Below are 27,143 nucleotides of genomic sequence, written 5' to 3' on the forward strand. Positions count from 1 at the left end.
CAGCCAACAGTCGAGCATGGGGTAGGAGTGTCATGGTCTGGGGCTGTATGAGTGCTGCCGGCACTGGGGAGCTACAGTTCATTGAGGGAACCATGAATGCCAACATGTATTGTGACATACTGATGCAGAGCATGATCCCCCTTCCTTCGGAGACTGGGCCGCAGGGCAGTATTCCAACATTATAACGACCCCAAACACACCTCCAACATAACCCCTGCCTTGCTAAAGAAGCTGAGTGTAAAGGTGATGGACTGGCCAAGCATGTCTCCAGATCTAAACCCTATTGAGAATCTGTGGGGCATCCTCAAATGGAAGGTGGAGTTGTCTCTAACACCCACCAGCTCCATGATGTTGTCATGGAGGAGTGGAAAAGGACTCCAGTGGCAACTTGTGAAGCTCTGGCAAACTCTATGCTCAACAGGGTTAAGGCAGTGCGATTCCCCCGCTGAAAGATGAAATGTAGACAAAAGAATGCAGGCAGTAATTAGTTGGGCATATAGGAGCTTAATTAATTCTTAACAACCTATGACGTTTCAGCTGTCAGTGTGGATTTCCCTTCCCCGCAGTGGACCCGCCCTGGCTCCGCTCCCTCCCATGCCTGCTCAGCCCCCTCCCATGCTGACTCCGCCCCTCCCCTTTAGCTCCAGTTTGTATGTCCTCCCTCGATGTGCTTCTCCTCCTCGGGCTCTTCTGTGGGCAGCTGCAGGGTGACAGATCTGCCTGCCTGGTGAGTAGTGTGTCCTGCACTGAGCCAGGCTTTGCTGCTGCAAAACTTCTTGGAGGGGGAGGGCAGGTCTGCTGGGTGTTGTAGTGCAGTGATTGGCAGTGTGTTGGTTCCCAAATACCCCCCCCCCCTCTCCACCCAAAACAATAACACCCCTCCCCTGTTCCCAGAATTTTTTTTTTCCTATTACAATACTAGAAGTAAATGTTTGACCCAAACTGGGAAATACTTCTTACCTAACCACATGGTAAAACACACAAAAATGTGTTTTGCCACACATTTTCAAGAATTGCTGCAATTGCAGGTCGCGCTTGTGGTGCTGTTAAAGGCACCCCAAGCGCAGCTAGCACAATTACGTTTTGTCAAGCTGTTGTCTCTCGACAAAATTCACCAAAAGGCACACTGAAAAAATGCCCGACATTCCATGATTCCAGAGCTATTTGGGAAGTGACAAACATTCCCACTACATTCAGGTGTGAATGGAGCCTTAAGCCGCATACACACGATCAGATTTTCAGACGGGAAATGTGTGATGACAGGCTGTTGGCGGAAAATCCGCCCGTTTGTATGCTCCATCAGACAATTGTCAGATTTTCCGTGGAGAAATGTTGGACGGCAGGCTTTAAAATTTTCCTTGGACAAATGTCTGTTGTCGGATTTTCCGAGCGTGTGTACACAAGTCCGTCAGGCGAAAGTCCAAAGTACAAACATGCATGCTCGGAAGCAAGGAGGAGCCAGAAGCGGTCGGTCATGTAAACTAGCGTTCGTAATGGAGAATTAACATTATGAAATTTCAAAATGCAGCGCACATTCTCTTCTTCTTTAATGGGATAATAATGAGCTGCTATGCTGGTGATACTGATGGAGTTCTGTGAAACGTATTTTAAAAGGCTTTAATTTTCTAGTGATATCAAGAATAATATTATTATGCTTCTTTTTTTTTTGTTTTTTTGGGCAAGTTACCACAACAACTAATGCACCAGAAAAAATTGTGAAAATGAATGCACAATAATTCAAATATAAATATACTAGTGATATCAACAAATATTGGTGACACCTGAATAGTCATTGAAAGACCATAGATGAATAAATATAAATATATATTTCATGTCACATTAAAAAAAGAGAGAACAACACCCTGTGACAAATGAGAAGCAAGTCTCTATTGCTTGAGTACTAATAAATAGTCCATGAAACTGTGAATAATCCAATGAATGGTGTAGAATCAAATAACCTCTATGTTGTTCTTGTGATCATCCACCACGCCACTGTGCTTGTGCTTCCACTCCCCTTAAAGACTTGCACTCACCAGCTGCATTTGCCTCCCACTCTCATGTTTGGCATAACTCGCCTCAACCCACACAGTTAGGGGTTAAATTAGATCTCCAAACTCCAAGCATGTATGTCACAATTCCTTTTTCCTCAAGAAATGATTGTTGCACATGCAAATGAAAAGACACTACAATAGTGTGATATAGTACAAACCAATTTATTAAAAACTGTAACAATCCCACACCATTGCACTCACATGTGTCAAATGTCACGAAACTTCATGCACTGGTGAATCGATCTACAGCAGTCGCGGCGGACTCAGGGTAGTGAGGTAGCTATTATTAGTCTCACCCACTCCTCGTCCCAAGCCTCCACTATCCGATGCAGCGTGCCACTTCACAACATTCTCTTCATGTTTCGTCACAAACTACTTATTCATAGGCTGTACGGCGTAATGATCCTCCCTTTATTCCCTAGGCTCCCCAAGTGGGCGGAGACAAACCAACTTGCTCCTGCATACTCCCGGTGTCCCCGTCCCAGCAATACATCACTTATTACAGCTTTATACTGCAGATACATTCTTGTATGTTCAAAGCAACAGTGAACAGATAAAAAATTGTATAAATAATATTGTGGCTCATCATATGCTTGATTCTTACCCAGCAACGCAAGTCCTCTACCTTCTAACTTTTCAAAAACTCACTGTGCTTTACCTTAACATGTAAATATGTCTTATATTAATAAAAATCACCTATAAAAATGACCAATGAATATAATTAAAATGTAATAAAAAAATTCAAAAAAAGAAACAAAATAAAGAAATAAATAAAAGGAAAGACTAATGATTAGCATCATAGCCTATTCGGTTGATAAGATCAGACATTGTGCAGGAGCAATACACATCCTGCTAACAACCCACATCCCATAGTTCTCTAACTTAATGTACTCCACTACAGTTACTATTACATGTCCAAAAATATGTAAAAAAATATATATATGTAAAAAAAAAAACTGTGGGGTGATGACTACCTTTATAAGATCCTCCATTAATTCACAATATACACATTCTTTTCAATTCTGACTAATGCTTAGGCAACCCCAGGCACATTTAATATAAATGGTGTTACTTTAGTTCTTAAAAATTGCTAATGTAGCAATTCAGATCCACTTCAATGTTCATCCCTCTTGGGTATAAGCTTTTCAACAAAAAAATCCATGGGGTCTCTCTCTGAGATAAATCCCTGACCCTTGTGGGCTATTGTATGTGGGTCGCACCAAGAGACTTTTAAAGATATGTGTTGCAGAACACATGGCAAATATAGGGAAAGTGTTTAAACACCATAGTGTGTGCCTTCATTTTAAGGAGAAGCATGACCAGGATCCAAGTCTGCTACAATTCTGCGGAATTGATTATGTTCATCCCTCTTGGAGAGGATCAAATTGGGTCAGGGATTTATCTCAGAGAGAGACCCAATGGATTTTTTTGTTGAAAAGCTTATACCCAAGAGGGCTGAACATTGAAGTGGATCTGAATTGCTTCATTAACAATGTTTAAGAGCTGAAGTAACACCATTCATATTAAATGTGCCTGGGGTTGCCTAAGCCTTAGCTAGAATTGAAAATAATGTGTACAGTATATTGTGAATTAATGGAGGATCTTATATAGGTAGTCATCAGCCCATTGTTTTTTTTTTTTACATATATATATTTTTTACATATTTTTGGACATGTAATAGTAACTGTAGTGGAGTACATTAAGTTAGTGAACTATGGGATGTGGGTTGTTAGCAGGATGTCTAGTGAGCGATTGCTTATTACTCCTGCAAAGGGTCTGATCTTATCAACCGAATAGGCTATGATGCTAATCATTAGTCTTTCCTTTTATTTCTCTATTTTTTATTTATTTTTTTTATTACATTTTAGTTATATTCATTGGTCATTTTTATGGGTGATTTTTATTAATATAAGACATGTTAAGGTAAAGCGCAATGAGATTTTGAAAAGTTAGAAGGTAGAGGACTTGCATTGCTGGGTGAGAATCGAGCATATGATGAGCCACAATATTATTTATACAATTTTTTATCTGTTCACTGTTGCTTTGAAACTACAAGAATGTAGCTGCAGTATAAAGCTGTAACAAGTGATGTATTCTGGGGACGGGGACACAGGGAGTGCGCAGGAGCAAGTTGTTTTGTCTCTGGCCACTTGGGGCATCTAGGGAATAAAAGGGAGGATCACGACAATCTTCATTGGGCATTAAAAGTTGAATACTTATGAGATTAATGAAAATCTTGATGTTTTTTTTTCAAGCAAATCATGCATTGATGAGCTGTAGCATTGGAAAGCAAACAGCCAAATGAAAAAAAAAGTGTAAGAAAATATTAATTTGCTATTATGGCTGTTTTCATGTACGCAGTTGTTTATTGCTACCCTCTTTGTAGGTCTCACCTGAAAATGTTTTCTAGAGGTGTATGTATTCTGTCAATTAAAGAGGATCTTCACCCTGTATCCAAAAATGTAAAAAGTAAAATGTAAAAGTCAGCAGCTACAAATACTGTAGCTGCTGACTTTAAAAAACACACACTTACCTGTCCCAGGATCCAGTAATGTCCTCACCTGACCCGGCTCTTTGGCGGTCTTTGGGTCCAGGAGTCTGCATTTTAAGACCCTTTTCAAGCATTTTAGCACTAGAAATAGTGCTAAACTATGCACACTATTGCTGGGGTTGGGAGGGTTTGGTCTCCTATCAACATCTCACAACAATTCGGCCTTACTGTGCAACATCAGAATTAAGGTGATCATATTGGGAGTTTCTTGAGAGTAGAGTAACCATCGGCCACACCTATCTTGTCTGACTGTTTTTAATCACAAGCACTGCGGAATGTTTATTCAATGCATCTCTTGGAATACGTAAGTGTAACATATGAAAAATACACATAATATATGTATATATTCATGCCCTTCATTTTTCTAATACGTGTCATTTCATTTTGTGAATAGAATTACCCTGTACTGTATACCCACCCCTGAAGAAGGAGACATAGGCTCTCCGAAACGCGTAGGGTACTCAAGCATCAGAGATTACTGTACTGTATATGTATTTTTTGATCAGTTTGTCTACACATTCCTTGTTATGATGTTTTTATGACATTTATATTTAGTAAACTTTTTTACATCCCATATATTTATACTTGGTGTACGTGACTAAAAAGTCCACCACTAGGGGTTCTCTCAACTTTGGTTTGCATCTAACACAATCAGAATTTCAACAACGCATAAGAGAATGCGATGCATTACAGTAGAAATGGACAGCATAGTGTCCAGTAAATATACTATTTCCTTGACACAGCGTATGTGAATGTGTAGATGATTAACAAAACTGTATTTCAAACACTAATTTGTACTCCAGCCCACTCAAGACTATGCAATTGTTCAGGCTTGATCAACGCAGTGAATTTATACTCTAGGACTGTAAAGAACTGTATTTCTTACATTGGTTTGGCAACAGATGAATGATATTAACACATAGGGGTTGATTTACTAAATAATAATAGGCTGTTCAATTTAACCCAGAGCTTACTGAATGCAATGATTTTTCCCTTTGCAAAGAATACAAATTGATATGCAAAGGAAAAATGGAAAAAACACATTCTTGCTTGCACGTGATGATAGATACAAAGCTTCACCTCATTCACTAAGCTCTGGCGCAAATTCCCTTACAAACTGCCACTTGCCTTGAAAAGTGAACAGCCTATTTGCCTTTAGTAAATCAACCTCTTATAGAGGCTAATTTACTAAAGATGCAGAGCATCTTGTCTTAATAAATTGTGTGAATGTTCACAACAATTATCCAATCATGTGAAAATCAAGCGATTAAATCTTGGATGTGAATATTCATGTAGTTTGTTGAGTGAAGTTTCTCAACTCCTTTGGCTTCTTATGTTTCAAATAAAAAATAAAAAATGTTTTCAGGATTTCATTTCTATTTGGTTTCTCTGTTGGCTGCAGGATGGAAGCTCTTCTCAACCAATGGCTCTGGAGACAGGAATACTGGCTTCCCCCTGGATTTACCTGGGAAGACATGAAGGAAACAGAAAATGTCCATTATCCTAGACCTTCTCATCTCTTTTTCGGTATTCCATGTGCACTCATCCTTACTGGTTTGAGATTTATATTTGAAAGGTAAAATCCAACCAGTAGAATGTACAAATATTTATACATAGTGCTGATGTGGGGTGATATCATGGTAATATTTAAAGTGTAAGTTAACCCTTTTCACAAAAAATTAATTAACTCCCTACACCAGTGATGGCGAACCTTGGCACCCCAGATGTTTTGGAACTACATTTCCCATGATGCTCCTGCACTCTGTAATGTAGCTGAGCATCATGGGAAATGTAGTTCGAAAACATCTGGGGTGCCAAGGTTTGCCATCACTGCCCTACACCCTCCCCACTGCCCCAGTCCCGGCTGCACTTACTTCCTTGGGTAAAAAGCTGTCATTGCCCACGCAGCCAGTGAAGCGATCTGAGGATTATAAGGCCCCGCTGTTCTTCCCCTTCTTTCCTTAGGGCTTCCGGGATGGGTCAGAACGATTCCAGTTGGTCCAACTGGGGAGAAAAAAAGTCCTTTCAAGCTGCACATCACTACAAGCCCCTATGGCAGCCTTTCTCAACCTTTTCAACACAGAGGAACCCTTGAAATAGCTCTCCGGTCTCGAGGAACCCCTGCTAAAAATTTGAAGTTTACATTGCATGATACATTAGTGTGATGGTCAGGGACTGGAATGGTCCTTATACTTGTGGTCATTGGGAAGAATTACCTCCTTACAGATAGCTAAAAAGATCAATGGTGTTAGTGGGAACTTGTCTGAGAGGCAGAAATTGCCCAAGGATGAAGAAACCTCTAGCAACCTCTGGAGGAACCCTAGAGTTCCACGGAGCCCTGGTTGAGAATCACTGATCTATGGGATTGAGTTACTAAAACTGGAGAATGAAAAATCTGGTGCAGCTGTGTTAGCCAATCAACTTCTAACTATAGCTTGTTCAATTAAAGTGTCACTAAACCAGGTATATGCAATTAGCGGACCTCCAGCTGTTGCAAAACTACAACTCCCATCATGCCTCTGCCTCTGGGTGTCATGCTTTTGGCTATCAGTGTCTTGCTATGCCTCATGGGACTTGTTGTTCTGCAACAGCTGGAGGTCCACTAAATCCATATCCCTGCACTAAACCAACATCATAAAAAACTATCAATAAATGCATGCTGTTCATACTCAGTCAATATGAGATTAGTTTTCTGCAAAAAAAAAAATCTGGTTGAGCCTGCTATTTCCAACTTCTGTTCATGTCCCCAATTCAGCTGGAGATTTTGCAGCTGTGGTGGCAACTCTGCGCATGCTTAGTTCTCAGTGAGTTTCTATGCTAAGCATTTCCTCCTTATCACATCTGAGCAGCCCATGTGACTAAAGAGTCACACATGTGGACGTAAACACAGTGGTAAATGAGAGCCCAGTCCCTCTCCCCACCTCCTTCGCTGCTGGAGGTCATAGTTTTCACACCTTTCATACAGGCATACCCCACTTTTAAGTACACAATGGGGTTCATTTACTAAAGCTGGAAAGTGCAAAATCAGGCTCCCTGCTGCATAGAAACCAATGAGCTTCTAACCCCAGCTTGTTCAATTAAGTATGGTAATAAAACCTGGAAGATCATTGGTTTCTATGCAGAAGAGAGCCTGATTTTGCACTTTCCGGCTTTAGTAAATAAACCCCATTGTGTATTTAAAAGTGGGGTATGCCTGTAATGTGCTAGTAAGCGATGCATACTAGCACATTATGACATTATTTGCAGGGAGAAAATTAAAAAAAATTTTTTTTTTTGTGGTTCACTACCGCTTAAAATAGTGTGTGCTTAGTATCACCTTAAGCTTTGACAAAAAAAAAAAAATGGAAACTGATTGGATTCTCTGCAGAGTTTAGTAAATCAACCTCCCCTATGTTTTGTGTACCCTGGACAGAGGCTGTCATACACATAGACATATTGATGTGCAGCTCGTAGGAGTTTATTCTCACCGTATGACTGTCGGAGCTGGGATGAGCTCTGTCCTTGCCTGGCTTGTTTTAGGAGATGACCTTGGAGTGAAGTGCTGAATGGCATCTGTTATTCGGTTTTGGTCACAATTGGTCAAAGTGGTCACATGGCAGCACATGGACTATCAGAATTGCTCTGATCCATCCCAGAAGTACTAAGAAAAGAAGAAGTGACAGTTAATCACCCACAGACGTAAGTGCAGCATAGACTGCGGGGCAGGGGTGGTGACGGTGTTAGTTCACTTTTTTATTTTTTGTGAATAGGTGGAATTACACTTTAATGGATTTCTCACATTCACATAAATGTCTTACGGTCATGGATTTGTGGGTGCCTAAGTTGATAGTAAACAAATGACCATACTTTTTTCCCACGTAAAACGTACGTAAATATCAAACATAATCACACTGGTTACAGTACAGTGTATAGTATAGGCAATGTATATGACCAGCCTAAATAATCAAGCCTAAATAATTGTGCATGCAAGGAATGTGTTATTCACACAATTTTAAACTCCACTGTTTATCTTTTACCGTGTGAATATTCAACAAGGACTCATGAGGGGAATAAACTAATTAGACTAGAAATTGCCCTCATCCTCTGCTCTAACAGGAAAATGTCTCCCAATGTTATTGCTAATTCATTTGGTTATAAACCACATGAGGAAACTGTTGTGGAAATTGTGGACTCCAAAAAAACATATTCAAATTGGTGCTGGGAACTTTAAAACTGGCTACACATTTTTACAATCTTCTTTAGATTTTTTTCCTTTAGCTTTACCAAAACCATATCATATGAGGCTAAACCTAAACACTTTTAATTTGTATGCAATCAGGAAAACCCTTGTACTACATAGTTGAAGGTAAATATAAAGGAAATCGAACAAAAGTTTTATAGTGGTGGCGCTGTAAATCAAATTGGTGTATTCTACATAGAAATCAATAATTATGAATCATGAAAAAATCACAAACATATGAAGAGTCCAAATGTGACAATCCCAACACCATAGGAATAGGATGGATTCTTCTGATTAGAAAATTCTCCAAAGACTTCACCACAAGTGCTTAAAAGGTAGATGGCAACTCACCAGAGGTGTTTGACCACTTGTTAAGGTAGGTTTAAATGCGCTTCCTTGGATAAACCAGTAAGATCCTAGATAAGACATCTCTCCACTGTGGGACCCCCTCTGTCAGCAACCAAGGATATGGGAATGTATTCTACCAAGGACACAAAAGAGAGCTCTTGTGTGTAGTAAGTTTTATTGACGTTAGCATATATGGATGGATATAACAGACTCTCAGCGGTGTGCGATCCGCCCCTCATTCTGAATAAGATAGTAGTAAGGAACTCACATATTGGACCTGGAAATGCGGGGATTCGTCATCCTTTCTTATTCAGAACAAATGTGGATCGCACGCCATTGAGAGCCTGATATATCCATTCGCACATACTGTAGACACCTTGGTGCCGGGCTTGGCACAGTCACATGTGAGTAAAAAATGTTGATACCTTTTAAACCCTTTTTTAATAAAACTTACTACACCATAAGAGCTCTCTTTTGCGTCCTTGGTGGAATACATTCCCATATCCTTGGTTGCTGACGGAGGGGGTCCCACAGTGGAGCAGGGGCGTACCTAGACTATTTGGCACCCGGGGCGGATCCTCTATCTGGCACCCCCCCTCCCCCCAGGTGGGCAGTCGGCACACCGCACAATGACATAAAATTACGTCATGTGTAGCGCCTCCATGCTCTGTGGCCTGTGCTGCTGCCAGTGGCGTTACTAGGGCTGGTGTCACCTGGTGCAGGAAAACATGGTGTCACCCCCCAAAAAATATATATTTTCCTGTTTTCTGAAAATGCGCCAAAGATGCAGACTTTTGGTGCATTTTCAGAAAATGCAGAAAAAAAATATGCAACCTAAGAAATCTACAGCACTGCATCCATAACTGCTGGTAAAATGTAGGAAGACCCCCTATACATTTCATAGCCTGTACCTCTGGACCCCTTCACATTACACAGCCCCCACACCTCTGGACCCCTTTAGGCCCCTTTCACACTGGGGCGGAGGGTGCGTCGGTAGTAAAATGCCGCTATTTTTAGTGGCGTTTTTCGGCCACTAGCGGGGTGCTTTTACCACCCACTAGCAGCCGAGAAAGGGTTAAAACCACTGCAAAACGCTGCTGCAGCAGCGCTATGCCAGCGGTATAGCCACGCTGCCCCATTGATTTCAATGGGCAGGAGTGGTGTATACATCACTCCAAAGATGCTGCTAGCAGGACTGCCCTGTCAGCGCACCGCTCCAGTGTGAAAGCCCTCGGGACTTTCACATTGGAGACGCAGAAGTGGCTCTTTCAGTGCGAAAGGGGTCTTACATTGCATAGCCCCCATTGACACCAATGCTGTGGGGGTAATTATAACATCCACTGACATCATTGCTTGGGGTTATTAACAAATGGGCTTATTTTACTCCTGCTCTGCCTTGCTGCAAAAAAAAAAAATAATTACATTTACAGCCTATTATGCATCTGTAGAACAGAAATAAAATAAAATTATGGGCGCATTGGAACTACTAAAATAAATACTGTTAAAATTTGTGAGTGATATCTGATTTGAAATATTTAAAGGGGTTTTAAACCTTTGCGGTTTTTCCCCTTAATGCATCCTATGTATTAAGGGGGAAAAAAAACACCTGGCAGTCACCGGCCCCCCAATCCCCCTTTTACTTACCTGAGACCCTTCATCTCCTCGGCAGGGACGCGCTGTCCTCCTCTCCACGGAGTCCGGCTTTGATTGGATAGATTGATAGCAGCACAGCCATTGTCTCCCACTGCTGTCAATCAAATCCAATGACGTGGGTGCTGGGGACAAGTCATAATGGACGCCAAATGAATGAATCAGGAGTGAGTCAGTAAAATAACCCCCACGTGAGAGCGCTTCTCCTAGGGCGTTATCTAATTCGGGGAGGAGCCACAAGAGCCACTGAGGGACCCCAGAAGACGAGGTTCAGGGTCACTCTGTGCAATAAACCTTTAGTACTACTTTAAGAGCTTGTTTATACCAGAAGGTGGTGCAGGAAATCCATGTTCTATATGCGTTTCCCACACTGCGTTCAAAACGCACTGGGTACGTGATCTCCTGCAGGTGTATATATATTTTTCTAAGGACACCTTTAACACAGATCACAATGGCAGTGCTTTTTCCTGCTCCAGATTTCATGGTACCATAGTATCATGCAATTTGGTGCAGTACGCTTTTGAAAAAATAGTGTGTGCATTACATTTTTGTGCGATTCAATGTGATTTCATCCCAGTTAAATTAATGAGTTGAAAATTGCACCGCATGGAGTTGCACAGGAATCCAGAAGGCATTTCTAAAGCCGCATTGGAAAAACAACAAGCAAAATATGGAACAACATACAAGTAAAGTCCAATCAAAAAATGACACTCAGGTAAAATTTTATTGAAAATGATTGCACTCCAATCACTGAATCACCCTTTAAACTAAAAGCAGTGAGTTAGCACATTAGTCAGTGGTGGACACAGCAGCCTCCCCCCTTCCCCCTTATTAGACCAGGTCAGGGAGGCAGAAACAAACACCCCACCCTCTTCTCACAGCACACCAGCTGAGGGCAGCTACCACCATGCCAACCCCCTTATCACTAGCTCACCTTGGAGGACACTGGCACGGAGGGCAGCTGGCTCAGCCTCAAGTACACCAGGGCAGCAGCTAGCAAGGTCTGGAAAACACAGTGTGCGGTAGCAGCTGTGCCGCTCGGGCAGAGAATAGTAACAGGCTTGGCTCAGCAGCTCAGCAGTGGTGGGAGGAGCAAGGAGGAAAGCAAAGATCAGACCATTGCTGCTGCAGCACGGGGGTGATCTGGCTGGAAAAAAAACGGCCATAGAGAGCTGCCAGAGCTCTCCCCACCCTCTGTAAGTGGTGTCACCCGACCCGGGTGTGGACTGCACCCCCATTAGATACGCCACTGACACCCTCCCAATGTGTGGCACCCGGGGCGGACCGCACCCCCCGCCCCACCGTTGGTGCGCCCCTGCAGTGGAGATAGGATTTTACTGGTTTATCTAACTAAGCACATTTTGCCCTACCTTAAAAAGTGGGCAAACACCTCTGGTGAGTTGCCATCTACCTTTTGAGCACTCGTGGTGAAGCCTTTGGAGAATTTTCTAATCATAAGAATCCATTTATTCCTATGATATTGGGATTGTCAAATTTTTTCATGATTTATAATTATTGATTTCTATGTTGAACCCACCAATTTGATTTAGAACGCCAACACTTTTACCTTTTGTTTCTTTATGCTATATATATTTTTAAAAGAGCAGCTACTTCACTAAATCACCCAGGCCCCACCACCAGCCACATATTCGCCAAAAGTTGTATAGTGTGTATCCAGATTTAGGCTAGGTTCACACCACATGTGGTGGGACTGCGCTGGGCAGCTATTCCAGTGCACTCCTACCACATGGACAAGGCAAAATGCCTTGTCTCTCTATCTGCCCCATTCACACCACTGGGTCGCGGTGGTGTGTGGGCACTGTGCGCTGAAATAAATACTGCATGAATACTTTTTTCAATGCAGTGCAAGACAATGCATTGCCTCTTTCTACTGCACTGGCAGTTGAACTTTTGAGAGGTCTGTGTGACATCTCAATAAAGTTTGTTTAAAAAAAAGGAAACAATGTGATGTGCCAAAATTAGCACATCATCGTCACACTGATCTCATCTGCACCGCACTCAGCTCCTGAGAATTGCAGTTATATTCAGATCATGGGAAACTATCAACAAGCTCAATAGTTCTGGTGAGGTGGCTCCTATATAGCAAGGCTTCCCTTGATGAGCTAAAATTTCAAATATTTTAAACTGCATAGGGGAAAAGAACAAAAGAGCCACTATAGCATAGTATATAAAATGGAGTTTATACCCTTTATTGGCTAACTTGAGTTATTACATTTGCAAGCTTTCAGAATAATGCCCTGTACACACGGTTGGAAATTCTGATGGAAAAAGTCTGATCGGATTATGTTGTTGGAAAATCCAATTGTGTGTGGGCTCTATTGGACTTTTTCTGTTGGATTTTCGTGACGCACAGAGTTTGAGAGCAGGATCTAAAATTTTCCGACAACAAAATCCGATCGCATAAATTCCGATCGTGTGTAGACAATTCCGACAGACAAAGTGCCACGCATGCTCAGAATAAACAAAGAGACGAAAGCTATTGGCTACTAGCCCGTTTATAGTCCCGACGTACGTGTTGTACGTCACCTCGTTCAGAACGATCGGATTTTCCGACAACTTTGTGCCACCGTGTGTATGCAACACAAATTTTGGACAAAATCTGATGGATTTTGAGGTCGGAATGTCCGACCGTGTGTACAAGGCTTTACTCAGATTCATTCATCAAGCAATTTACAGTTCACATTATACATATGTAAAGCCAGACAAGGGGATCTGACTTACACCAAAAGCAAACCTCTTTATTAACTCAAGTTAGTCAATAAAGGGTATCACCTAAATTCCAAACTTTCTTCATTAATTTTATTGTAAAAAATACTCTCCCTATTGCCTATATATTTCAGAGTGTCACTCTGCCACAGGCAAGTGTTAGTTCTCACAACCAAACACATATAAGCATTAATTAGGTGGCTTCTAATAATATCATCAAATGTGTTACTCTACTAAGTGCTTTTGGAACCTTAACCTGCAAGGTTAGTTCAGTGTGCCCTTCAAAATAGCTCTGGGCAACTGCAATGTGAATAATTTAAATGGTGCTGCCAGCAATTTTCATCTGATCTGAAGCTTAGTGCCACTCCTGGCCACAATTCATATTCTCTCACAGATTTGTACTGAAGGGTCATGTTGGAAGACAAGAGTCAGTCCTGACCCAGAATTTATATATGACCTATCACACCCTTTGGGAAATTTTCAATTTCTGCTAACCAATCATTTCTTTGCAGTAGCTTATGGGAAAAAGAAGCGTGATGACCAGTGTTCTTTATGTAAAGAATTGTCTTTCTGCTTTCAGTACTTTGGTTAATAGAAGATTATTTATGGACTTCAAAACTATATTGGCTATTAAAACAACTGTTATACAGCATATATCTTTTTATTTTTATTTTGGATAGTGTAAAGGAGAGTTATAACCCTATATAAGCCCCCTTGAGGAGATTTCCCTTCACTTCCACAGCCAAAACAGGAAGTGAGAGGAAATTTCTGCAAAGTGAGGGAGTCTCTGCTTGTCAATAGGGTCACCAGAACTATGGCCCCATTGGAAGAGTTCCCTCTTATACTTTTCTAGGAAGGAGCAACCAAAAATGTTAGGATTTTCTTTTACTCTTACCTTCAGTAATAATGGGAGCTGCTGATCATACTTAGTTTTTTTTTTTTTTTTTACAATTAACTTTATTGCTGTTGCATAGGGGGTCAATTTCACTGAGATATCAGAGGTTACCTAGACCCCACGTCATTTCTGTTTCATTCACCTTAAGGGAGATCAGTGATTAGCCCGTAAATACAGCTGCAAGCTGAATGAGAGAAATCTAAAGCCCCATACACACCTTTTAGATTTTCTGCAGATTTTTGTCATCAGATTTATCAAAACCATGTAGTGCAATGGCCTGCCTGATTGCATACAAATTGAAACTCTTAAGGTTTGACCTCATATTATATGGTTTTTGGTAAATCTGAAGACAAAATATGCAGAAAATCGAATAGTGTGTATGGGGCATAATAGAAAAGAAATTGCTGCTGCCCAGCCATGTACTGGCCATCAGGACTACTGGGAATTTCCCGGTCGGCCGATGGCTCATTGGGCCGGTTTTAGTGACAGCGGAGGTAGAGTGGGCAGGGACTCCCAAACCCTGTCAACCAATCAGATAATCTCCCATTGTGCAGCTGCTTAGAATAAAAACTTCTCTGGGCCCCCTGTGTTCAGTGGGGTCGGGGGGGACAGAAAGGGGACTATTTCATCACTTTCGGCTTTGGGTAGGGCCGTCTTTTCGCACGGGCACGCTGGGCAGTTGCTCCCTGCTGTGTGGTTGTGAACTGCTCTGCTTCTGAAGGGTGCACGTTTTCTCAGATATCCCCCCAATCTCTATTACACCTCCCTCCCGATCCCTACCCATTATCTGCTCACCAAGCACAGCCTCCTCTCCTGCATGACCACCTCATGTCTTTGGCTGTGGCACTACAATCCCAGCATTCCAGGAGAGGGGAGGCAGCAGCAATATCACAGATCAGGCTGGTTTTGTAGATGAAAAGTGCCGGTGTGTATAGTGTGTGTTTTAGAAAACGTATTATCATTATATATTTGATTATTGTGTTTGATGGTCTTAAGGTGTTTATTATTCATATATATTTTTATTAAGTAGTGAGCAAATTTAGTGTGGAAGCGTATTGGAGTATTTTTATTTGCTTATAATGTAAAGAGAGTAGTGGAGTGATGGTGGAGGTGGATGGACAGAGAGATGGAAAGAGTGAGGAGTGATTTAGGCCCCTTTCACACATATATACGTTCGGATCTGTCTGTCAGTTTTTCAGGCGGACCTGATCGGATGCTCTATTCACCTCTATGGAGCGATGGATGTCAGCAGTGACTAAGGATGAGCTGAACACCCCCCTGTTGGGTTTGCACCAGAACCTGCGAACAGACCTAAACTTTGTGTGAACTTTAGAACCCTATTAAAGTCTATGGGACTCGAACGTTGAAAATCTAAAGTGATAATTTTAAAGGCTAATATGCAAGTTACTGTCCTAAAAAGTGTTTGGGGGCCTGGGTCCTGCCCCAGGGGACATGGATCAATGCAAAAAAAGTTTTAAAAACTAAAGTTTTTTCAGGAGCAGTGATTTTAATAATGATTAAAATGAAACAATAAAAGTGTAATATTCCTATAAATTTCATACCTGGGGGGTGTCTATAGTATGCCTGTGAAGGGGCGTATGTTTTCCATGCTTAGAACTGTCCCTGCACAAAGTGTCATTTTTGCAGGAAAAAAAGTCTTTTAAAATCATTCGTAGCTATAATGAATTGTCGGCTCCTGTAATACAGAGAACACTCAATGTGTGTTCTCTGTATTACGGGAGCCGACAATTCATTCATTGAAATAAATAAATAAAAGCATGGGGTTCCCCTAAATTCAATGAATATTAAGGGAAACCCGCATCAAATTTTAAAAAACAATTGACGTGGGGTTCCCCCTAAATATCCATACTAGACCCTTCAGGTCTGGTATGGATATTAAGGGGAACCCCGCGTCAAATTTAAAAAAAAAATGACGTGGGGGTCCCCCTAAAAATCCATACCAGACCCTTTATCCGAGCACGCAACCTGGCAGGCCGTAGGAAAAGAGGGGGGGACGAGAGAGAGCCCCCCCTTCCTGAACCGTACCAGGCCACATGCCCTCAACATTGGGAGGATGCTTTGGGGGTCTATGACCCCTCAAAGCACCATGTCCCCATGTTGATGGGGACAAGGGCCTCATCCCCACAACCCTGGTCGGTGGTTGTGGGGGTCTGCGGGCAGGGGGCTTATCAGAATCTGGAAGCCCCCTTTAACAAGGGGACCCCCAGATCCCGCCCCCCCCTGTTTGAAATGGTAAGGGAGTACAAAAGTACCCCAACCATGTCACAAAGAACGTTTAAAAAATGGTTAAATAAGACAAACACTCTTTTGAAAAATTCCTTTATTAAAAAAAAAAAAAAAAAAAAAAAGATTCCAGCAGTGGTAATCCACTCTTGCTATCCAGCGACGGATGATCATCTCTCCGGGGTCCAGCGATATCTGATCCAGTGACGGGTGATTTTCAGTCCAGAGCAGTCCATCCATGCATCCATCTTCTGTCTCCACTGAGGAGACACTGCGGGGATCCCAGCGCCTGATGTTTCTTATATTTTTTTAAATCATGAAGTACAGTATTACAAGTACAAAGAGTAGTGGTATATGATTCAGTGTAATCTTCAGTAGTATATTGAGGAATAAGAGCTATTGTGTGTAGAAATACTTAAGGTCTGAGCCAAACCTAAACCTTCGAGTTATAGCCAACATCTATTGATATTTGGGGTTTGCCAATTGAGGCGTCATTCTCTCAGACTATAACTAAAAGGGATAGTGGGGGAATGTCAGATATAAGCCGCTTCTATAGTGGCTTATCGATGTGAAGGTTATGCGACTCCTGGAATCGTGTGACTTGTGGCTAGTATATTCTCGGACATATCCAACAGAAAATGTTGTGTACATTCTGACTTAAATGTCCAAGTACTGCAAAGACTCTCTCTGGGTCTTGTCCGATCCATTCACCCCTATTGGGAACATGCTGTGAATGGGGGAAATTGCCCTGTATGTACTGGGAGTTAAAAGTACAGTCGATGGGCATGAGAAGTACCTCTGTTATATGTTGTTTCATTGATTTACAGCACAAATGACAAAGGTAACGTAAAACTATTGTGAAGTCTGGCATGTCGGAGATGTAAAAAAACTCGGGGGGGGGGGGGGGGTAGGGGAGGTGTATGCAAGGTTATGATCATTGTAGAGTGAGGGAACCAATGAAGGGGTATAAGAGGTCTTAGGGGGGTCACCTCCAAGTAACGTTCCCAGGGAGAGAAGGGTATATACGATACAGGGGAGATTGGGAGAGTGGAGATGGACATGGACGATTGGGGGGGGGGGGGGGCTTTCTAATACCTTTGTGCTACAAGTGGTATGGTTGTGAAAGTGGTGGAAGGGTTAAGGACTTCCGATATCTTCGTTGTGATATTGATGTGTGATGTAACAAGTATTGGGCTGGGGAGTAGTTCGGTTGGTATGTTGTTATCTGAGTTATTTTGCTGTGTACCTCTTTCCAAAATGGCTGAAGTAAAGGACATTCCCACCATATATGTAAAAAGGACCCAAGGGCCGAGCCACATCTCCAACATATTGGTTGGACATCGGGGAACAGTCTGTGTATTTTATCGGGAGTACGGTACCATCGTGAGTACAGTTTGTACCTATTTTCTTGTATCGAAACGTTTATGGAGCCCTTATTGTTGTAAGGTAGGTGTGAGTAACATGGCATCTGAATTTAGCAATGAGACGATGGTAGATATCAAGTGTTTATGTGGTTCCGCACTATTGCATAAAGTTTCAAACGGGGTGAAGTCTCTATACCAGCATGATTGCAGGTTATACGAGTTGAAGAAAGGTCGGAGTTGCAAAAATTTGAAAAATGGTAATCGAAGTTCGGGAAACCTTGCAACCATTGCAGGATGTGTCATTAGATTCCCTTGGTCAAAGAATTGATGCGCCCGGTTTGTGGTACGTGGTTGTTGGAGATCATATCTGGTAATGTCAGGGGGGAAATCCGGATTGAGGGATAAAGGGGTCATAGGGCCTTGTGGTGATGTAAGGTTAAGATTGCGGCCCATCCGCTGTAGTGCCTGTAGAGAGGAGTTTATCAGGGGGTGGGTCCGGCAAGCGGGGGGAATAGCTTGGTTTGAAATCCATGGAAGGTTAGATAATGGTAGGTGGGCCATGTCCTGTTCTAATTGGATCCATGCTTTATCTTTGTGGTGGATATGCCCATCTACAATCCTGGTGAGCAAGGTGGCATTATGATATGTGTGGATATCTGGTAATCCTAGGCCTCCCTTATTCTTAGGAAGAACAAGTTTGGCCCAGCTCAATCTTGTTGGTCGGTGGGACCACACAAAGTTTCTGCACATAGTTCTGTATGTTTGAAAGAAGGTTTTAGGGAGAGCAATGGGGATAGCCTGTAGTAGGTATAACACTTTAGGGAGGACGTTCATTTTTAGAATTGCCACTCTTCCAAACCATGAGAACGAGTTTCTGTGCCAATTTAGCAGGTCTCCTTGGATTTTCAGAAGTGTCGGGCTGAAATTGTGTTTGTATAACCTCGACAGGTCGGTCGGGATGTTGATACCCAGGTATGATAGGGTGTGGCGTTCCCAACTAAAGGGGTAATTGAGTTTGCATTGGGCTACTATTTGTTCGGGTATAGTTATATTTAAGACCTTAGATTTCTCGAAATGTATTTTTAAATTAGAAATAGTTAGAAAGGAATTCAAGTCTAGTAGTAAGTTGGGAATGGTGGTATTGGGTCTGATAAGAAGAGTAAGATATCATCCCCGTATGCGGCCAGTTTGTATGGCCTATCTTTGATCTCTATTCCTTTTATGTTAGGGTTTTCTCTTAACATTTGGAGGAGGGGTTCTAACGTTAGGACAAAGATAATTGGGGAGAGTGGGCATCCTTGACGTGTACCGTTAGTGATGGAGAAGGCGTTCGACAGGTGTCCATTTACTCTTATTTTTGCGGTAGGGGTCGAGTACTAGAGCATTATCATCTCAATCGTGTGTGGGGGAATTCCGATGTGTAGTAAAGTAGCTACCATATAATACCCTAGCCACCCTGTCGAATGCCTTCTCTGCATCTAATGAGAGGAAGAAGCCTTCTGTTTTCGTAGTGGTAAGCCAATGATGCATATTTAATGCTTTTGTGGTGTTATCCCTGGCTTCTCGGCCAGGGACAAAACCAACTTGATCGGTGGAAATCAGTTTCGGAAGTAGGGGTGATATGCGATTCGCTAATATCTTGGTATATAACTTAAGGTCTACATTTAACAAAGAAATAGGGTGGTAATTGGGGATTTGTGAGGTGTCTTTACTAGGTTTGGGTAAAAGTGTGACATGAGCTTCTAGGAGATCCGTGTTAGATCTGTTAGATGTAGGGAGTGCGTTAAAGGTTTCGATAAAATGTGGCATGAGTAAGTCTGAAAAGGACTTGTAATAGGCAGCTGATAGGCCATCCGGGCCTGGGCTCTTACCCGCTTTGAGTTGTTTGAGGGCCATCATGGCTTCCATGGACATGATAGGGGCGTCTAACAGGGATCTATCAGTGGGATCTAAAGGTGGTGGAGAGTATTTGGTGAGGAATTCTTGTATGAGGGTCCGTCTGGTCTGATTGGTAACTGTATGTGGATGTCATGGTAAGTTATAAAGGTGGTAAAGTGAGTGAAAATAATCAACAAAATGTTGTGTAATGGCGTCTGAGTCGATAATAGGGTCTCCGGCAGGTGTTGAGATTTCGTGGATAGTGTGCCGTGTTTTCCTTTTCTGGAGGGCTCTCGCTAACATTTTGCCAGCCTTATTGGCATATTCATAGAATAGCTTTTGCATTAGTATAAATTTGTGCTTTAAAGTTTTCTGAAGCTCTCTAGTATCTCTTTTCTGGCTTGAATGAGCTTGGGGATATACTCCTCCGCGAGTGTGCGTTTATGAGCCCTTTCCAGAAGGTGAACTCGCCTATATAGGGCATCCATATGGGCTTTCTTTATTTTGTTGTGCTTGGCTTTTAGGGAGATAAATAACCCCCGTATGACACATTTATGTGCGGCCCATATGGATTCCTTAGATGTTTCTGCACTCGTATTATACTTAAAATAATGTTGAAGGCATTCTGTAACTCTGTAATTCTGTAAACATAGGAAGAGGTAACCAACCTCACGGGACTTTTAACGGTATCAGGAAATACAAATGAATACAAGAAGTCACATAGTAATCACTCAAAATGAGCTTTAAATAGATAAAAAATCTTCGAAATGTATTATAAACAGACAACAAATTTTGCTAAAACAACACCGCTAGCACAGATACAATTCCATACAGTACAAGGAGATTTTGAAGAATCTTTTTCGAACTCAATCAGTGTGATATGATGCTCAACATGTTTCATTCATAAACGAGTTTCTTCAGGAGCTTTAAATATCATTGACAAATATGAATACTGTATGAATAAACACATAAAGAGAATTGTTAAACATAAGGTGCAAATACAATATTATAATCATGGTCTCAGAGAGTAACCAAAAATAGGTATAATTACTACACAAAACACCAACAAATATATATATATATATATATATATATATATATATATTTACATGGCAAATAGGACATCTAGGTCGTTCAGGATCAAGAGGGCTGAAAAATCACATACTCACCTACTGTACATTCGCAAAGTAATTCGATCAGAAATAACCGAATAGAATAATAGCCAAAATGAAGAGACTCAGTAATAGATAAAAGGGAAAACATCCGGGCCATAAGTGCTTGCAGGGAAACGCTTCAAAATACCAGTCTAGATGCAGAGTCACAAAAGAGGAAAAACCTAAAATTCATAAAGGATAGTATTCCAATTAGAAATCGCAAAATTAGTGATTTCCCAGAATATGTACAAAATAAATTATCTGAAACAATAATTGTTACCTAATAGAATCAATTGAATATAAGGACCCAAACTAAGGGGACAAGGGCAATCGTAGCCAATCTGCAGCTTCGTAAGGAGAAAGGAGAGATATCCCCCAGCCACTCAAACCCAGAATCAGATTCGCTTCACAGTGCAAATGACATATCTGATCTAATGCAAGTAGAGAACAGAAAACAATCCAGAAAAGGAGGGGAATTTTGGGACTTTAAATGAAGCACAAGTATGTGCCTCCATCCCGGTAATCGGTACGTAATAGAGGAAGTTTGGGACTTTAAAATGAAGCACTTGGATAATGGAGGTAGGTTTTAACCATATTAAAAAAATAATAATTTTTTATTGATTGTTCAGTAACAGATCATAAAAAATAATAAAGATCAAATTCATAAAGTATATAGGCGTAAGTACAGTAGAAGCATGATATATAGTATTCACATATAGTAGCACATAGTAGTAATAAATAAAATAATTGGGTAGTATGGCATGGTAGTGCCTATGACAGCAAAACCGACATCAGCAAGTACATCCACATAATAGATATGCATCCACTAGATGTAAAACAAAAATAAATTTAGTATATAGTTAAAAAAGTAAATTCATAATAAAATAAATATAGTTCCGTATAAAGTATAGCTGGGACATCATTTCAAAAGCTCGACGCGTTTCGTGGGTGTCTCCCCACTCATCAGGAGCTGATGCGACCAAAAAATTCCTATGGAATAGAATAAAAAATAATATAATATACTAACCATATAAATAAAAATAAATTAATGGGGATTTAATGCGTGTAAATGGTTAGCCAGGGCAGACTCACCAATCTGGATGGAAAGTGCAGTGTGCAGCAGTGGGCGTAGGGTGGGCCATGGGCAAGATCTTGCCCATGGCCCACCCTACGCCCACTACCACACGCTGTCAAGTGGTGAAATTCTTTGTTCTCGAAGTGATCCACGAGGACACTCGCGGTGGGGACTGGGATAGGGAAATCTTAAAAAGAGAAACCCTATGGATAGAACGTTTAGATGCCTTAATCCCCCCTGGATTGAACGAAACTAAAACATACAAATATTTCCTTAAGTAAAAATTATAACATGGGCCCTTGTGAAATAGATAAAGAGTTTTAGGAGGGTGAGAGAAACATTTTTCTAACCTTGGTTCCTTTTTTCTTTTTTTCTTTTTTTCTCCTTTTCTTCATTTTCTCTATCTCATTTCCCCCCCCCCCCCCCCCCCTTTCCCTGTCCCTCCCATACCTCTTTCCGTTTTTTTTCTTTTTTCTCTTCTCTCCCCTCCTCTCGTTCTGTTCTTTATTCTGTTGGTTCAAATGAAAAGTCTGACTCTCCAGTTTCAATGTTGCTGCCGCGATTTCCCTATGATATGAGTTGTGACTTCAATATATGGACACCCGTCCAGGTTGTTATAACTACTATCACATCTGTTACATCTAACTACAATCTAACTTAATCCTAACTTGTTTATATTTTCCTTTTAGACAAGTTCGTCAAATTGGTAAGAATAATGAAAATATTTCAAACATTTGCCAATTAATCAACTTAAATGCTTACTTTTATTCTATATTTTCTTTCATTTTTGACTTTTGTCTTGTATAATGGAGTAACCAGCACCTATGACTGTGGAACACTCACGCAGACGATGGAGTGTGGGAGGGAACTCCCAGGGGCGGGCACGCGCCCCTCCCATGGCCCTGGACGATTCCCATCTGCGGGAGTTGCCGGGTCCATGAGCAATGAGTCACTCAATGGTATCCATAGTGACTCGAGGCTGGTGCGCGTCGTCACCTTCGTGACGCACGCGCACTTGGAGCGGCGGACCCTGTGACGTCAAGGTCTGGCGCCCGCGCCATTCGTTTGACGCCACAGGGTTGGAGGTAAAAGGCGCGCCATTACGGCGTCCCAGTTGAGCGGCAGAACGAACGACCAGTGGTTCCCTTACCGGAATCGTCCATTAAACGGCACGCACGGTTTCATGCATTGGAGAGATCCGGAATGAAGGGATTAGATTAACTGGTAATGTCCCTCTATTTAAACCCTCTGGCTAATTTCCTTTATTTAGCCTGACCTAGATTATTCATCTATAGCAATATTATCTATGGTTGTATATTTCTGTTAGGATCCACCTGGTTGATATCAATGCAGTCTCCATCCTGAATTGATTGAAGGACAGGACTCCCCATTGGTTTTCACTACCCTTACTTCACTTATATTCCTTCTGACCTGGGGTACCCCCACCTATGCAGTGTTGTTCGAAAAACTTTTGGATGTACCGGTATGTTGATCCTACCTAACAGTTATTTGGATAGAAATACTATCTTTGCGTACATGCTTACTGGACACTTTTCCAGTAAAAAATAACCATTACCTTTGTGGCAATTCATTAATAAAATACCCTTCACTTCTGATTATCTTCTAGCTGACTCTCAATACCTCCCGTGTCCGCCCCAAGGGTGGTCAAAGCCTGGTTGGCGGGGACTGCCCTAACTCCAAGGGTTTGTGCCCATAGTGGTGAGCTGCCTACTCTCCAACACTTTTTGTAAAGCAATACACCAAATGTTTTTTGAACTATGTTAAATTATGTAATAATAATAAATGTTTTGACATGATATGTTCAATTTCAGACAAACAAGGTCTCCTGAAGAAGCGACAGAATCAGTCGCGAAACTAGTAGAATACAAAGACCGAATTGGATACATAATATCGCCGTAACATACATATCCATGTCATAGTTATATTTTGTATTAATTGAAATTCCTTATGTATTTGTTTTCTTTTTTTTCCCAAAAAAACTTTTAAATTGTATTTAAGAATAAATTTATACGTTTTTATGTAATCTGGTATCAAGATAGTCCGTCACTTTGCTGGGGGATATTGAGGTAATTCATGGTTATGGTGTTCCATGTTTTGACCCCCCTCCTTTCCTCTCAGAATTTCCTTTCTCTATGCCTAATTTATAAGGATGAGGATACCGTATATCTGGATATATTCCTTTCATAATATTTGAGGCACAACAATATAATTACATTACGAAGGTGGTAGAAAGAAGTCTTGCATACTTGATTTATATGAGCTTCAAAAGTGAGTTGGGAATCCATTTTTACACCAAGATTAGTGACAACAGACGAAACTGGAATTTTAGAGCCTGAAAAGGCGATACTTGTTATCAGTGATGATTTAATCTGGTGAGATGTTCCAATCATAATAAACTCAGTTTTGGAGCTATTTAGTTGCAAGAAATGTTGTTCCATCCACTCCTATATCTCCTCCAGACAGGCGGTAAGGACTGAAAGGGGTGACTGCACTGAAGGAGTTTCAGCTGCAGCTTTTACATAAAGCTGTGTATCGTCAGCATAACAATGGAAATAAATATTATAACGATTTATAATATGGCCCAAGGGAGTAAGATATAGAATAAATAAAATCGGGCCAAGCACTGACCCTTGGGGAACTCCGCAGGTAACCACATGAGGTTTAGATTTAAAATGACCCAATGTAGTTTTTTCAATCCTATCTGTAAGATATGACTCGAACCAACTGAAGGCTAAATTTTTTAGTCCAACATTATAATGAAGACTATCTAAAAGAATACCATGATCGACAGTGTCGAACGCAGCTGACAAATCCAACATAATAAGTAAAGACGGAGAACCGGCATCAGATGACATAAGAAGATCATTTGTAACCCGAACAAGAGCGGTCTCCGTACTATGAGCAAAACGAAAGCCTGATTTTAATTTTTCAAAAAGGCTGTTATGCTTGAGATGATCCTGAAGATGACTTGCAACTGCTTTCTCAAGTACCTTAGATAAAAAGGGAAGATTAGAAATAGGCCTATAATTAGAAAGGACTTCCGGATCAAAAGTGGATTTTTTAAGCAGTGGTCTAATAACAGCACTTTTTAAAATGGAAGGAACATGGCCAGTTCGAAAAGAGTAATTAACAACAGTAGTAATCAATGGACTTAAAACTGAAACATAAGTTTTTACCAGTGGAGTTGGAAAAGGATCCAAGGAACAGGTTGTGGGCTTCATTCGCTTAACAATACCCTGTACCTCTTCCAACGACACCTCTGGTAAATGATCCATTTGTCGGGGCACAAAACAGTTTAAATGGACAGTTTGAGCCAAAGGACCAGACAGAGAGGAATGGATATGATCAATCTTGGATCTAAAAAAATCCATAAATTCATTACACCACTCTTCCAAATAGCAGTAGTCGATGGCGAATTTGGCTTAAGCAGTTGATTTATAGTTGAAAAGAGCTGCTTAGAATTTCCTGAACTATTTCGTATAACTTTAGAATAGAACTGCGACCTAGACTCCTTAAGGGACTGTGCATATAGATATTGATGCTCCCGGTAAATTTGTTTATGGACAGTGAGACCAGAGGCTCGAAAACGCCGTTCAAGAACCCCGCCCCACTGCCTTCATCTAACGAAGCTCATCTGTATACCACGGAGCTGAGTGAGTAAAAGTAACAGCTCTCGTTTTAAGTGGGGCATAAAAGTGCAAAAGACTGCTAAGCTGGCTATTATAATAAGCCACTGCATCATCAACAGAGCAAAATTGTGTAGATAGATGCTGAAAATCCATTGCCAAAAGTTCAGGATTTATATTTTTTAAGTTTCTAAAACAAATGTCCCACAATATATACTGTGTGTGGGCTGAGAATGGAGGAAAAGAGGGGAGGAGACTATAGCATTCTGTAATAGCTGCTTTGTTTTCCATGTCAAGTAGTAAAGAGTCATCGAGTCTCCAGATGAAGAATCAATCGTGACTTTCTTTAAGCTGTGAATGTCTTCTTGTGTGAGAAAAAAGTGGTCGAGCCTAGAGTATTTCTTGTGGGGGGGCGAGTAGTACGTGAAATCCTTGTCGGTCGGGTGTAATGTGCGCCAGGTATCATGTAGGGATAACAATTGTAGCTGCGATCTAATATCTTTTAGCGCTCTGTAGGTGAGGCATGAGAAGCCATTGGATGTGTCCATAGAGGGTGACAACGGGACATTGAAATCTCCACCACGGACAAGAATTCCCTTGTGGAACGCTGTAAGTTGGGAAATGGTTTCTCTGAAGAATGTTACATGTTGGGAGTTGGGGGCATATATATTGGCTATAGTGATTGGTTGGTTGTGAATATAGCCTTTGAGGAATAAAAAACGGCCTTTTGGGTCTTTTTGGATATCTGAGACTGTAATGGGGCAATGTTTCGAGATTAAGATTGAGACTCCTTTAGATTTCACCTCATCGTTAGTTGCGTGGTACACAGTGGGGTAATGGGAGTTTTGGAGTTTTGGAATGGTGTCGGTAGGGAAATGGGTTTCCTGTATTAGGGCGATGTGAGCTTTAAGTGAATAAAATTTAGTGGTGTTAAGCAAGCTTGTGGGGGGTTTGGAGACATGGTCAAGAGGGCAAGTGTTTGTCATAGTTTATAGTGGAGATATGGAGGTGACCAGGGGAGAATCAAGGGAAAGGAGGGAGAGGGAACCGGGTGAGAGAATGTGTACTTTTACCGCAACAATTAAGTGTTGTCTTGGGGGGGGGGTCAGACCACGATCTCTAGTGGTGTGATAAGTCATGCAGTGTAGGGTGGGTCGGGGGGGTCCCTTACTCCCTTACCCGTCAGGCAGGTAATCCCCTTATACCCCCCTGCTGTGGGGTTTGCGAGGACTAAACCCGATGAGTGAGTGAGACGGATCGAGAAAAGAAAATGAATCTAGAAGTGGGTGATTGTGCGGCCACCCAGGACTATTCGGGCGTGCATATACTATGGGAGGTAC

The 27,143-nt window shown here is 41.5% G+C and overlaps 1 protein-coding gene across 3 annotated transcripts in view; it reads left to right on the forward strand.

Moving 5' to 3' along the window:
- The window catches only part of LOC143974657 (ceramide synthase 2-like), a 236,647-nt gene that overhangs the window by 111,330 nt on the left and 98,174 nt on the right, over positions 1-27,143 (forward strand). For all 3 annotated transcript variants that reach the window (XM_077476265.1, XM_077476267.1, XM_077476266.1), the window contains one exon: positions 6,005-6,178. In XM_077476265.1, coding sequence (XP_077332391.1) covers positions 6,006-6,178 — 173 coding nt within the window. In that variant the 5' untranslated portion in view covers position 6,005. The remainder of the gene's footprint in view (positions 1-6,004; positions 6,179-27,143) is intronic.

Source organism: Lithobates pipiens, unplaced genomic scaffold (assembly GCF_037356315.1).
Source record: "Lithobates pipiens isolate NorthernLeopardFrog02 unplaced genomic scaffold, aLitPip1_a1.2 Scaffold_13, whole genome shotgun sequence".
NCBI lineage: Eukaryota > Metazoa > Chordata > Amphibia > Anura > Ranidae > Lithobates > Lithobates pipiens.